The sequence below is a fragment of the Anomaloglossus baeobatrachus genome, chromosome 2, assembly GCF_048569485.1.
Source record: "Anomaloglossus baeobatrachus isolate aAnoBae1 chromosome 2, aAnoBae1.hap1, whole genome shotgun sequence".
NCBI lineage: Eukaryota > Metazoa > Chordata > Amphibia > Anura > Aromobatidae > Anomaloglossus > Anomaloglossus baeobatrachus.
In genome coordinates, this window is record NC_134354.1 from 648,481,710 (window position 1) to 648,496,141 (window position 14,432).

Consider the following 14,432-nt stretch of genomic DNA (forward strand, 5'->3'; position numbering starts at 1 on the left):
ACGAGTATTAAAAGGTACCTTTTGTTGCAGGTTAATACAGTTTAAATCCTGTCCGGTGCCTGCACATTGAACCCTACTCAGACGAGGAAATTAACTTTAATTCTTATGGTAGTGTTACATTTGGGGCGGCGCCAGTGCGGGTTCAGTCACTGCTCTATGTAAAGACAGCGGTGGCTGTACCTGCCCGGCTGTCAGTCAGCATGGGGAGCGGTTACAAATGCTGCTCTAGATTCACAGAGCGGTGACTAAACCCACGCCAGCACCTCCCCGTGACGCAAACCCAAATTCTACCAGGACAATTAAACATAATTTCTTCCTGGCAGTGGGGTTCAATGTGCAGGCACTGGGCAGGATTCAAACGCTATCAACCTGCAGATTAACTCCATATCTGCAGGTTAATAGCGTTTTTAACAAATGACAGGTGTCCTTTAAAAATTGGAAGATGTCCAGCAGTGCCATCAACCAAGGAGATCCAGGTACAGCCACGTACCATTCATGTACTCGTCTTCATAAAAGAATTGCTGCCATAAACATACTTTTGATATTGAAAAAAGGCTAGGCGATAACTATGCACAAAAACATACGGACTGTAATGCAGGAAAATGGCTGCAGGTGCTATGGACTGAGGAGTCAAAATGTGAAATATTTGGCTATAACAGAAGGCAGTTTGTCGCTGAAGGACTGGAGAGTGGTACCAGTGTCTGCAGGCAGCGGTGAAGCACAGTGGAAGGTACTGACAAGTTTGGAGCTGCATTTTACCAAAGGGAGTTGAAAATTTGATAAAAAATAATGGTATCTTCAATGATGAGAAATACAGGCAGATACTTATCCATCATGCAATGCCATCAGGGAGGCATCCAGTTGGCTTAAAATGTATTCTGCAGTAGGACAGCGACTCCAAATATACAGCCAATGTTATTAAAAATGGTCTCCAGCATGATGAAGAATAAGGAAGTGATGATATGGCCCCCACAGAGCCCTGATCTCACCATCACTGGGTCTGTGCCCGACTTCATCAAGAGACAAATGGATTTGCACAAGCTACATTCACAGAAGATCTGTAGTTCTACAAAATGTTTGGAACAACCTCCCTGCTGAGTCCCTTCACAAACTGTGTGCAAGTGTATCTGGAAGAAGTGATGCCTTCATGCCATTTTCAAGGGAAAGGGCGGTCACACCAAATATTGACTTGATTTATTTCTCTTTGGTTCATTCAGTTTGCATTTTGTTAATTGATAACACCTGTTATCAATTTACAATTTCCACACCTGTCCAAAACTGTCACAATATTGTATACTGTATATAAAAAATATACAATTTCGTATCCAACACGAACGTAAAAAAAATAATATACAGTACAGACCAAAAGTTTGGACACATCTTCTCATTCAAAGAATTTTCTTTATTTTCATGACTCAGAAAATTCTAGATTCACATTGAAGGCATCAAAACTATGAATTAACACATGTGGAATGAAATACTTAACAAACAAATTGTGAAACAACTGATAATATGTCATATTCTAGGTTCTTCAAAGTAGCCACCTTTTGCTTTGATTACTGCTTTGCACACTCTTGGCATTCTCTTGATGAGCTCCATGAGGTAGTCACCGGAAATGGTTTTCACTTCACAGGTGTGCCCTGTCAGGTTTAATAAGTGAGATTTCTTGCCTTATAAATGGGGTTGGGACCATCAGTTGTGTTGTGCAGATGTCTGGTCGATACACAGCTAATAGTCCTACAAAATAGACTGTTAGAATTTGTATTATGGCAAGAAAAAAGCAGCTAAGTAAAGAAAAACGAGTGGCCATCATTACTTTAAGAAATCAAGGTCAGTCAGTCTGAAAAATTGGGAAAACTGTGAAAGTGTCCCCAAGTGCAGTGGCAAAAACCATCAAACGCTACAAAGAAACTGGCTCACATGAGGACTGCCCCAGGAAAGGAAGACTAAGAGTCACCTCTGCTGCAGAGGATAAGTTTATCCGAGTTACCAGCCTCAGAAATCGCAGGTTAACAGCAGCTCAGATTAGAGACCAGGTCAATGCCACACAGAGTTCTAGCAGCAGACACATCTCTAGAACAACTGTTAAGAGGAGAGTTTGTGCAGCAGGCCTTCATGGCAAAGTAGCTGCTAGGAAACCACTGCTAAGGACAGGCAACAAGCAGAAGAGACTTGATTGGGCTAAAGAACACAAGGAATGGACATTAGACCAGTGGAAATCTGTGCTTTGGTCTGATGAGTCCAAATTTGAGATATTTGGATCCAACCACCGTGTCTTTGTGTGATGCAGAAAAGGTGAACGGATGGACACTATATACCTGGTTCCCACCGTGAAGCATGCAGGAGTAGGTGTGATGGTGTGGGGGTGCTTTGCTGGTGACACTGTTGGGGATTTATTCAAAATTGAAGGCATACTGAACCACCATGGCTACCACAGCATCTTGCAGCGGCATGCTATTCCATCCGGTTTGCGTTTAGTTGGACCATCATTTATTTTTCAACAGGACAATGACCCCAAACACACCTCCAGGCTGTGTAAGGGCTATTTGACTAAGAAGGAGAGTGATGGGGTGCTACGCCAGATGACCTGGCCTCCACAGTCACCAGACCTGAACCCAATCGAGATGGTTTGGGGTGAGCTGAACCGCAGAGTGAAGGCAAAAGGGCCAACAAGTACTAAGCATCCCTGGGAACTCCTTCAAGACTGTTGGAAGACCAATTCCGGTGACTACCTCTTGAAGTTCATCAAGAGAATACCAATAGTGTGCAAAGCAGTAATCAAAGCAAAAGGTGACTACTTTAACCCCATAGCGACGGCCTAACGTCTCAAGACGTCGGAAAAACAGGGTACTTATTCTGTTCCGACGTCTTGAGACGTCAGGCCGGAAAAAGCTTGTAGCACCCCCCAGTGACGAAAAATCTCGGGGGTTTCAGCTACCGGAGGTAGCTGAGACCCCCAAGATTATGAATCGGGGTTTTTTTTTGGCCCCCGATAATGTGATCGCCGGTATACACCGTATACCGACGTACACATAAAAAAAAAAGGCAAATAATACTGATTTCTTTTTCATCGGACATGATCAAACATGTCCGATGAGAAAGAAATATAATCCTTTAGTGCCCCCAAAGCCCCCGGTACCGGAGAAACCAACCCCCACCCCCCCGGACATCCAAAATGGCGCCGCCGCGCGCCGAAAACTGCCGCCGCCGCCGGCTCTGCATTCATTTCCCTCCGATCTGAAATGATCAAACATTTCAGATCGGAGGGAAATGTCCTCCCCCTGACCCCTCCTCCGGTGCACCGGAGATCTCTGGTCCCCGGAGCCCCCTCCGGTTCTCTGGAGCGCTCCCCCTTCCCCCCTCCGGAGCATGCAGGATGTCGGCGTGCAGCGGCCGCATTCATCCTGCTCTTTCTGCCGCATGTGACACGTCACATGCGGCAGAAAGGTGTCCTCAGGTCCCGCCGTCACCCCCCGTCACTCCCCCCCCAGCCCTAGCCCCCGGTCTTACGTTACCTGGCGGCTGTTGCTGCTCCGTCCCCGTGATCACTCCCTCTGGAAAGCTGGCGGCGCATGCGCAGACAGCGGCTGTCAGCTGGATCCCTGCAAGTAGGGACGCTGACGTCGCTGCTGCACAGGCTGCTCCACTGTGGACCGGGGGAGAGTGAGTGCAGTAATCTGCAGCCACACTCCTCACATGGAGTGACTGCTGTTCCAGAAAATGGAGGGTATGTTCTGTGAGCGTACCCCTCATATTCTGGAATGAGGTTACTGCAGGTCACTCTGCCCTAGGTTGGACCGGGGCAGTGTGAGTGCAGTATTCTCAGATTACTGCACCCACACTGCTCATGGAGAGCTTGCTCTTCCAGAAAATGGGGGATACGTTCCCTGAACGTGCCCCCCCATATTCTAGAAGGTCCAGAGTCGCCGAGGGACCTCCAAAATGGATTACAGCGACCGAAATTTATTTATTTTCAATAAATTGGTGGAAAAGGAATGTTTCGGGGAGTTTTTTTTCAAATATTTTTTTTTTTTTGTCTTTATTTTTTTTCTATTACTGACTGGGTTAGTGATGTCGGGTATCTGTTTAGATGCCGTGACATCACTAACCCCAGGGCTTGATGCCAGGTGACATTACAGCTGGTATCAACCCCGTATATTACCCCGTTTGCCACCGCACCAGGGCGCGGGATGAGCTGGAGCGAAGCGCCAGGATTGGCGCATCTAATGGATGCGCCACGTCTGGGGCGGCTGCGGCCTGCTATTTTTAGGCTGGGAAGAGTCCAATAACCATGGCTCTTCCCACCCTGAGAATACCAGACCCCAGCTGTCCGCTTCACCTTGGCTGGTGATCTAATTTGGGGGGGACCCCACGTTTTTTTTTTTTTTTTTTAAAAAAACGCCTGGGGAGCCCTCCAAATTGATCACCAGCCAAGGTGAAGCTGTCAGCTGTGGTTTGCAGGCTACAGCTGTCTGCTTTACCCTAGCTGGCTATCAAAAATAGGGGGGACCCCACGTCGTTTATTTTAATTATTAATTTTTTGGGGGGCTAAATACAAGGCTAGGCACCCTTTAGTGCCACATGAAAGGCACTAAAGGGCGCCAGCTTAGAATATGCAGGAGGTGGGACGTTATATATGTTTGACATCTATCCATTCATCCATTGTAGCATTTTACGCTGTATGCCCACAATCAGGGTTTGCAGCGTTTTGGGCGCAGAGTTTTTCCCTGCATCCATAGCGCTGCATTGTGCAGTAGAAGCACAGTGGAAGGATTTTTAGAAATCCTATGCCCAATGTGCTTCTTTTCTCCGCAGCATACACTGACCTGTGGTGCAGCTTCCCAAGCCTCCGCATGTCAATTTATGCTGCGGAGACAAGAGTGTTGTCTGCAGGTAGCAAAGAGCTCCACAGCAGCCTGAACCCAAATCGTGGGCATGGGCAGCTGCGTTCTCCCGTGGACAACACTCACATCTCTGCAGGAAGGCTGACACTGTGTACTAGACGCCGTGTCGCTGGATCATGGCCACATAGCCTAAAAGCGAGAAATTTGTTGCTACAGCAACATTTTTGTGAAGTACCTGTGGATTCAAAATGCTTACTATACTCCTGAAAAAAATCCAGTTTCCAAAATGGGGTCACTTGTGGGGGGTTTCTGCTGTATAGGTACCCAAGGGGCCCTGCTAATGTGACATGGTGCCCACAATTTATTTCAACTTTTCCAGAATTCAAATGGTGCTCCTTCCATTCCAAGCCCTCCCATTTATCCAAACAGAGGTTTTTGGCCACATGTGGGGTATCTCTGTGCTCATAAGACATTGGATAACAACCTGTAGGGTCCACGGTTTGTTGTTGCCTCTTGAAAAAGTAAGAAATATGATGCTAAATCAACATTTTTGTGAAAAAAATGAAAATTTTCAATATGGCAACCTAAGCTTATCAAATTCTGTGAAGTACTCTTGGATTCAAACTGCTCAATATACCCCTAGATAAAAGCCTTGAGGGGTCTAGTTTCCAAAATGGCGTCACTTGTGAGGGGTTTCTTCTGTTTAGGTACCTTAGCGGACCTGTAAATGCAACATGGTGCCCGCAATCTATTTCAGCCAAATTTGCTTTCCAAAATTCAAATATTGCTCCTTCTGTTCCGAGCCCTCCCATTTCTCCAAACAGAGATTTCTGATCACATTTGGGGTATCGGCGCGCTCATAAGAAAGTGGGGAACAAGTTTTGTGGTCCATTTTGTTGTGTTATTTCTTCTAAAAGTGAATAAATTTGGGTTAGAGCAACATTTTTAGGTAAAATTTAATTTTTGCTTTTTTTCATTCCACATTGCTTTTGTTTATGTGAAGCACCTGAAGGGTTAATAAACTTCTTGAATGTGGTTTTGAGTACTTTGGGGGTGAAGTTTTTAGAATGGTGTCACTTTTGGGTATTTTCTGTCATCTAGGCCTAATGAAGTCACTTCAAATGTGATGTAGTCCCTAAAAAAATGGTTTTGTAAATTTTGATGTAAAAATGAGAAATCGCTGATAAACTTTGAACTCTTCTAACTTCCTAACAAAAAAAAAATTTGTTTCCAAAATTGTGCTGATGTAAAGTAGACATGTGGGAAATGTTATTTATTAACTATTTTGTGTCACAGAAATCTCTGGTTTAACGGTATAAAAATTCAAAAGTTGAAAATTGCTAAATTTTCAAAATTTTTGCCAAAATTCAATTTTTTTCATAAATAAACGCAAAAACTATTGTCCTAAATTTGGTACTAACATGAAGTCCAATATGTGACGAAAAAACAATCTCAAAATCACCAGGATCCGTTGAAGCGTTCCAGAGTTATAACCTCATGAAGTGACACTGGTCAGAAGTGCAAAATTTGGTCTGGTCATTAAGGTGAAAATTAGCTCCATCACTAAGGGGTTAAAAAACCTAGAAAATAACACATATCAGTTGTTTCACAATTTTTTGTTAAGTATTTCATTACACATGTGTTAATTCATAGTTTTGATGCCTTCAATGTGAATCTACAATTTTCAGAGTCATGAAAATAAAGAAAAGTCTTTGAATGAGAAGGTGTGTCCAACCTTTTGGTCTGTACTGTATATATATATATATATATATATATATATATATATATATATATATATATATAGTCTCATGTTCAACTCAGGCCCTGTTTCAATATCAGTTTTTCCAACATTGTAGATATATCGTATGTAGAGATGGGAGTTTTCCTTCATATATTCCACTAAAGTGTCCACAGGCACCCATGCATCCAGAAAACTTAAAGACCAGCTGTTGGGCATAAAGTGGGTTGGTTAGCTCCGCCACACCGTTTTTCTCCATGCAGGAAAGCATTGTCTATGCCTGCTATATTAATTACTAAAATTTTGTTCATTACATTTTGAAGAGCAGATGAGCAGCAACTCATTAAAAGATTGGCAGCAGAGCTTGGCTGTCTCTACAGTACTGCAATAAGGAGGAGTGGGCACTGCCACAAGTGAAGATACTGCCAGCACTACTCTAAGTCTTAGGCTGTGTTCACATCTGCACTGGATGCTCCGCCTCAACTCAGATCTGGCCAAATGTACCAGACACAATAGCCAAGTATGCTGCATTAGTTTTGCAGAAAAAGTACAGACACCATGATGGAAACCCTACCAACCTCATTATAGTCAAAGGGATACGACGGACACAGATGATGTCTATTACGAGGTGTGTGTGGCACTGCCATCACTTTTATTGTTTTGCTCCTATGACTTATTACAACAAAATAAATGGACCTATTCAGGTACAATTTATATACTTATAGGGGTGGTCCACTACAAAGCATAGTGGTCAAATCGATGTGAAACTAAGGCAGAAGGCTTTATTTAAATACCTTCTGTTGTTCTTTCTGCCTGCAAGCGGCGCTATCGATATCCGCTCAACTTCTGGAATTGGAAGTTGAATCGGCATCACTAAAGCGGGACCCAGTCTCCATGAATGACTGTAAGCAAATAACCATGCACTCCAAAGTGAACTCTGAAACGTTTATCAATTCCAAAAATTCAATCCAGTAAATGAAATGAAGACGTTTCGGTCAGTTAGACCTTCTTCAGTACATATGTTGGATGTACACAGTAAGGGATGCTGGCAGTAACATAAATGAACATACAGGTATAATCACTGAGTGTATTCAGCAACGTGCTGGAGGTGTACAGATCGTGTGGGACACTGGCAATAATGTATAAAGCGGTGTCCACACTCCTTGCAAGCGGTGGACACCACTTTATACATTATTACCACCGTCCCACACAATTTGTGCACCTCCAGCACGTTGCTGAATACACTCAGTGATTATACTGTATGTTCACTTATGTTACTGTCAGCATCCCTCACGATCTGTATACTTCCAACACATGTACTGAAGACGTTCTAATTGACCGAAACGTCTTCATTTCATTTACTGGATTGAATTTTTGGAATCAATAAACTTATCCCAGTTCACTTTAGAGTGCATGGTTATTTGCTTATGGTTACGGTTCTAGACCCTACCATTGCACCCATTAATGCACCCATTAACTAAGTTGGATGTGCCATCTGCCTCTTCTAAGTCTGTGAATGACTGGGCTGTGGTCAGAGTTTCACCGCACATCACAGCCCAGCATCACATCTGCTTGCGGCGCTCTGCGGTGAAGGAGAAAATGCGTAAGATAATGCGCTGTGACGTGCGGTGAAACTCCGCCCACAGCCCAGTCACTCGGAGACTAGACGCCGCATCAACTTCCAATTCTGGAATGTGACGTGACATCACCGGACATCAGAGGTGACTGCAGCCGGGGTCATATGATGGTGATGAGCGGACAGCGATAGCATCGCTCACAGACAGAATGGACAACAGAAGGTATTTAGAAAAAGTCTTCTGTTTCAGCTTTCCATCAATGTGGCCACTATGCTTTGTAGTGGACCACCTCTTTAAATGTTTTTGTAGTTCACAACAATTGTCCTACACCGAATGATAATTTCAATCTCAGCTTGTCTCTCTAATATTTCCTTAAAGATGAAGGTAACAAGAGGGGTATAATTAAAGGAGATAGCTTAAAGGGAAAAAACAAAACCCAGGGGACCAAGAAATGGTAAAAGGCTAGGGAGCAGTATGAATGGGCAGTTAAGACATGGATAACAAGAAGGCCACAAAAGAAGGTAATTGTGTAGGGCAGGTCAACATTTCAGGAGCGGGAATAGTCAAGTATAGAGAGGGGTCTGGATTTTTTCACAGTATGGTGATATTCTTCACTTATGGCATGTTTGAGTCACTGTATGGTGACAGATAATAACTAGTCACTGGATTTCTTATTATTTAGGGGTAGGGATAATGTTTGTATGCACCATTGAGATTCTGATACCGTCCAGTGATTAATAGGAGTATACGTATAGTGAGGAGCACAGTCCACCTCTGAAATCCAGGACCTGTCGATGTGGCAGCAAAAATTGGATAAATGTCACTAGGAGTGAAATTTACATTTATCAATCGTGCCGACTCATAAATAAGGTTTCCGCCATCATAACTGATGAAAACAATACTTTCTTCTGCTTTCTATATTTACATTTGTTAACACTGACCAATTGGCATCAAGATTACTCAGCAATTCATGATGATAACTGGTGCGTATAATTGGGCCTTTAAGAAGGGTGTATTTCATGCTTTGTGCCCGGGGCAGGAGTAATACGGCCATGCCTGTACTCAGAACACAACACACTCAAAGTACTAAACCCAGAAGCTGGCATGCCTGTTACTAGAATCCAAAAACCAACAGGAGATTTGTTTTCCTTTACTAAAAAGTTAAAATTAACTAAAAAATATAGAAGATATTATGAGCATAAAGGAATACAAGAATGTGTATCCTCTTTCTATAATATACGGATTATATAGAGATTTACCTACCATTTTTCCCATCTGTTTCATTGCCTTGTCCATCGACACTGGGTCCTGCCTGGAAGGACATGAACAGTCGCTTGCACAGATCAGGAGAGATTTCATCTGTATCCAGGTAGGCTTTCAAGAAACTCTTGAATCCTTCAAAATTTATTGACTGGGAAATATAAAGCAAGGTTTTAGCCACATGTCGGCAAGGAAATCTCTTTACAAAGATTTTAAATATGCTCAGATCCCAGGCACTAAAATCCATTTGGAAGCAGCAGGTAGCCACTTTAGATTTAGGATTTTTACCAGAACTTGCATTAAAATGAACATTTAAAGATTGAACCCTGCAGACTGCGCGAAATATAACAATGGTATTTTTTTAGTTGTAAACTCAGTGCACATTGAGAATGATATTAACATCTATTACAAGTAGCCGGAAGCCCAGGGAACCACCATGCCAGAGATAATTCTAGAAGTGGATGACACATGGTATGTGCGTGAGTATATGCAGAGCGCTTCTATGTTTGCCTACTGGGCTAATTGTCCTTGAAATCTGTATTTATTTGTTTTATGCTATAGTTAATGTAATATAAAATGACAGATGCCTAGCTAGGACACAGAAAACAGCAGGATAGGACATTGTGAAGGTGCTATGTACATCTGGAAAATATACATTTACATAGAGATCCTCTAAGAGGACATCTGTGCTGTCTTCAGAGCTGGGAAACACCCTGACGTAATATCACTTTTCAGCTATACCACAGCACCTGCTGCAGAGGAGGCAACCCTGCACACAAAAAAACAGAAAAAGAATAGAAATCTGCCGAAAAGCTCACCTCCTCCGTTAGGTGGGGGCTGGAGGTGCCATCCCCATAAAACTCCTGCAGAACATCTTGAACCTTTTTGCTGCTATCTAGAAACAAAATAGCATTTGATTTGAACATGAAGATCTCTGGTGCAATTTGCTTGCAGTCTTCTCTATCTAGGACAACCGAGCCTGAAGGTTGAACAATCAGGATATATGCAGTGGAGAGTATAGGGGATGTTTACTCACAATCTATGTACTTCTGCAGTTGGGCGAACTCCTCCGGGCACAGGATTGCCCACTCCTTGTTCTCCTCACTCATTCTGGCTCTGCGACAGCCCTGCGGCAAGGCAACAAGACGAGGTGAGCGGATCCAATGTGCGAGGAAGAGGAGAGAGAGTACGAGAGGAAGGGGACGAATGGGGTCTGATTCTGGCTCAGACCTTGGATTACATATTAGCTGAATTAACACATTCTCCCAGAGTTTTCCAGAGCCACTGTGCTGCCGTAATAATGAGCGAGAGACAGATTGAGTGGCAGTGTGACAGCGAGAGAGGGGGAGGCGAGAATGGGATGGAGAGAAATGGAGAAAACAGATAAAGCCAGGGATACACACTGGATGTGTGCGGTAGAAAAAAAGTGGTTAAAATAAGACGGGGACAAATGAAAGGCTGGGAAGTGACAGACAGAGGAGACGGTAGAGAGGGGGATCCAGCAGCGAGTGGTGGGTGTACTGCAAAAATATAAAGTGTCAGAGGAGGAGATTTAGAGAAAGAGGAAAGGTAAGAAGACCACGCAGATCATGGAGACAGCCTTGGATTCAGACACATCCTCAACATGGTTATTTTTTCCCCAATATCATTGGAGTCTACATCTGTTGTTTTTCCCTTCTTCGTCTCCTTTTACAGTTTTACATAAACCTCCATAATGGCTGGTCAGAGTTTACGCCATATATATATATATATATATATATAATGTGTGTGTCTCGTTGTGTATTTGAGCATCAAGGATGAACATGTGCACATCACTTGTATACAGCCCCCAGCAACTCGATGATACACGGACATCTAAACACGACAATCGAAAAAGAACAGTCAACTCCTGCTATTAGCCCTTCAAGGCCATGAGGCAATAATAACCACCTACAATAGTGGAAAAAGGTAATAAAGAGCATGTAATAGGTAGAAACATTGTCACTCATATGCCTCGCATGCAGTGTATGCATGTTGACCTCTCCATAAAGAAGGTCCGACATATAATGCCAAAACAATTAATAAGGCAAATGTCGACAGGAAGGACAAGCGTCGCTTCTCTCTACAAACACAACAAAGCAAAACACAACAAAGTCATAGAAACAAGTAAAGGACAAGTCACCTGCGGGGATAGAGGCGAGAGGCATGCGCACTTCAAAAAAAACTTTCGGAACATCACTCCCAAGAAAAGTGTCCAGAATAAAAAAACAACAAAACCCCCCAAAACAACAGGTCCTGTATACACAGCCAACAGCCGCACAGGACAGTGCAAATATCTTCTGTATTATAATATCATGTACTTAGATCCAGTTATTTATGAGAGGAGGTAACAAAGAGGTGACCACATGTGTTGTATTAAAGGGTTAACCCATTTTCTCTTCCTTTATTGGTTTTGACTTAAATATTTAATGCTGTTTTCCAAACTATTCTAAAGAATAACAATGAAGCGCTTGATTTTCAGAATATTTCAACTTCCTCCTTCACCGTGAAGTGATCTCCTAATGAGATTACGGCTTTCACTGCTTAGAAGGAGGAAACGGCTAATGCAGGATGTCTCCAGTCCGCGAACAAGAGAATTTATACATAGAGCAACAAGTTCACACAACCGGCTTTTCGGTCGGATGGGAGTCGGTGAAAAAAAATGACATCGCATGGACCATTAATGTTCAATTTAGCTGTTCAGATGTGCGGGTTTTTATCACAGACCGGATCTACACATTAGGGTTCGGTTCCAGTTGCATTTTGCACTGATGCGATCCGATAAAACATCAGATTGCTCTCACTCTAGTACAAAACTATGGGGCAGCGTCCATCTGCGATTGATTTCTCATGCTATAGCGGCATGCGGAATGAATCACAGCATGCTGCGTTTGGCAGCGCGTCTCGGCTCACGCACCCCCATACAAGTCTATGGGAGCATGTGAAACATCGCACTGCACTCGCATGTAATCCGAGTACAGTGCGATATAGGAAGAGGCAGGCAGCAGAGGAGATGGGGAGAAAGTGCTCCCTCCCTCCTCTCCGCAGCTGTGACCCGATCGCAAGATCGCATCACAGTCGCATGACCCTCGGCTGACACCCGCAGCAGAGGGTCATTAGCATTTTTTTTTTTTGCAGCTCAGCTGCTGTCACTCAAGAAGCTGGTGATTTTATAAACTTTACTTTCTTGGATTTCAAAACCTAAACATCCAAGCTGACAACTGCAGGTATATAGAGAATGAGCCTGATAGTGCCAGTATAGCACTGGCTTTAGGTTATATACGAAAATCCTGGTGATTGGTTCCCTTTAAGAATAATATGCTACTAGGTATTTACTATGTAATCAGAGCAGGAAGATGTAGGGCAGAGATGCTGTCCAGCTTTGTGTCATATACTGAACTGCTTGCTGAAGTTTTGATAAAATCCCTGTTTTATCTGCTGCAGGTCTTGCAGTTCTCTGAATGCTGAGCTCTGTATAACCCCGCCCACACCACTAGTTAGCATCTTTCTGTAGGGGCAGCATTATACAGAGAAAGAGGACTACATGCCATGAAACAACTAGTCCTCTAGAGATAATCTCCTGCTCATAAAACACTGATTTTATTGAAAGTACAATAAGTAGCCCTGTAACTGAGACATCGCTGGAATCCAGGTCTCTGTCCCTACATCATGCTGCTCACAGTTTATATAGCAAAAATCTGCTGACAGATTTCCTTTGACCCCTATTCACATGGAGTAAGACAAAAAAACACTCTTCAAATTACAGATACCCAAATTGCCACAAAGTGCAAATAGTTACTTTGTAAGCACTGACAGATCCCTGGATCAACATTATATTTTACCACCTAAATAAATATTTAAGTGAATGTAATTTATGGAAAACCCCTTTAATCATCATGTTCCTGCCATAGAAAATGGAAAATTTTACAGCAAATAAGAAAAAATCAGATCTTTAGAATGTATTTTATGATATCCAGGTGTTTGCTGTAAAAACCAAGCCCACAAATATATCAGAATGTAAAACAATCTCTTGCGAGAAAAACAGTCTGTTTTGAACGAAAGTAAATACATACAGATATGTAAATGTAGCCATGGTCTGAGGAGGAGGAGAGTCCCTTGGGGTATTTGCTGCAATGTCTGTTAGGTTTATTTGTTGAAACACTTGTAATTTACCCACAACATGTACATCAGTGTCCTGCTTATATGACTGTATCATTTTATATTCCCTTTGGAATTTAAAGGGATTCTGCCATCACGTTTTTGCTATGTAATTCAAGAGCAGAATAATCAACCATTTTTTTAGATGAAACTGACGATTTTTTTTTATACCCTCACCAAATACAAAAAGTGTGCCAGTGGCCTTATACTTAAAGGCAACATGTGAACAGGATTTTGCTGCACAATTCGAGAGCAGAAATATGTAAGAACAGATGCCATAATTACAGCAATCTTTTACTTGTGCGTCTACTTGGTATAATATTGATAAAATCACGGTTTTCACTGCTGCACATCAACCAATTCTCTGAATTCTGAGCTCTGTGTAACCCTGCCCATACTACTGACTGGCAACTTTCCATGTGGACTGAACTTTGACAGAAAGCGGCTAATCAATGGTGAGGCAGGGTTATACAGAGCAGGAAGACTACATGGCATGAGACAACTAAAGCCCACTTTACAAGCTACAATATATCTTACGATGTGTCGACGGGGTCACGTCGTAAGTGACGCACATCCGGCATTGTAAGGTACATTGTAGTGTGTGACAGGTACGTGCGATTGCGATTGAACGTTAAAACGTTCCTCGCACGCACGTCGTTCAATTCCTAAAAATTGAACGTCAGATTGTTCATTGTACCCAGGGTAGCACACATCGCAGTGTGTGACACCCCGGGAACGATGAACAGATCTTACCTGGGTCCTGCGGCTCCCGGCCAGCAATGCGGAAGGAAGGAGGTGGGCGGGATGTTTACGTCCCACTCATCTCCGCCCCTCCGC

The 14,432-nt window shown here is 43.1% G+C and overlaps 1 protein-coding gene across 3 annotated transcripts in view; it reads right to left on the reverse strand.

Annotated features, from left to right (window-relative positions):
• Positions 1–14,432, reverse strand: part of DGKA (diacylglycerol kinase alpha) — a 311,491-nt gene that overhangs the window by 110,250 nt on the left and 186,809 nt on the right. For 2 of the 3 annotated variants that reach the window (XM_075336996.1, XM_075336997.1), the window contains 3 exons: positions 10,456–10,546; positions 10,238–10,314; positions 9,423–9,570 (listed from right to left, as the gene is read on the reverse strand). In XM_075336996.1, the coding sequence (XP_075193111.1) occupies positions 9,423–9,570; positions 10,238–10,314; positions 10,456–10,528 (298 nt within the window). In that variant the 5' untranslated portion in view covers positions 10,529–10,546. Of the gene's footprint in view, positions 1–9,422; positions 9,571–10,237; positions 10,315–10,455; positions 10,547–11,580; positions 11,733–14,432 lie in introns of those variants that run through there. The other variant, XM_075336995.1, reaches the window with a different exon arrangement.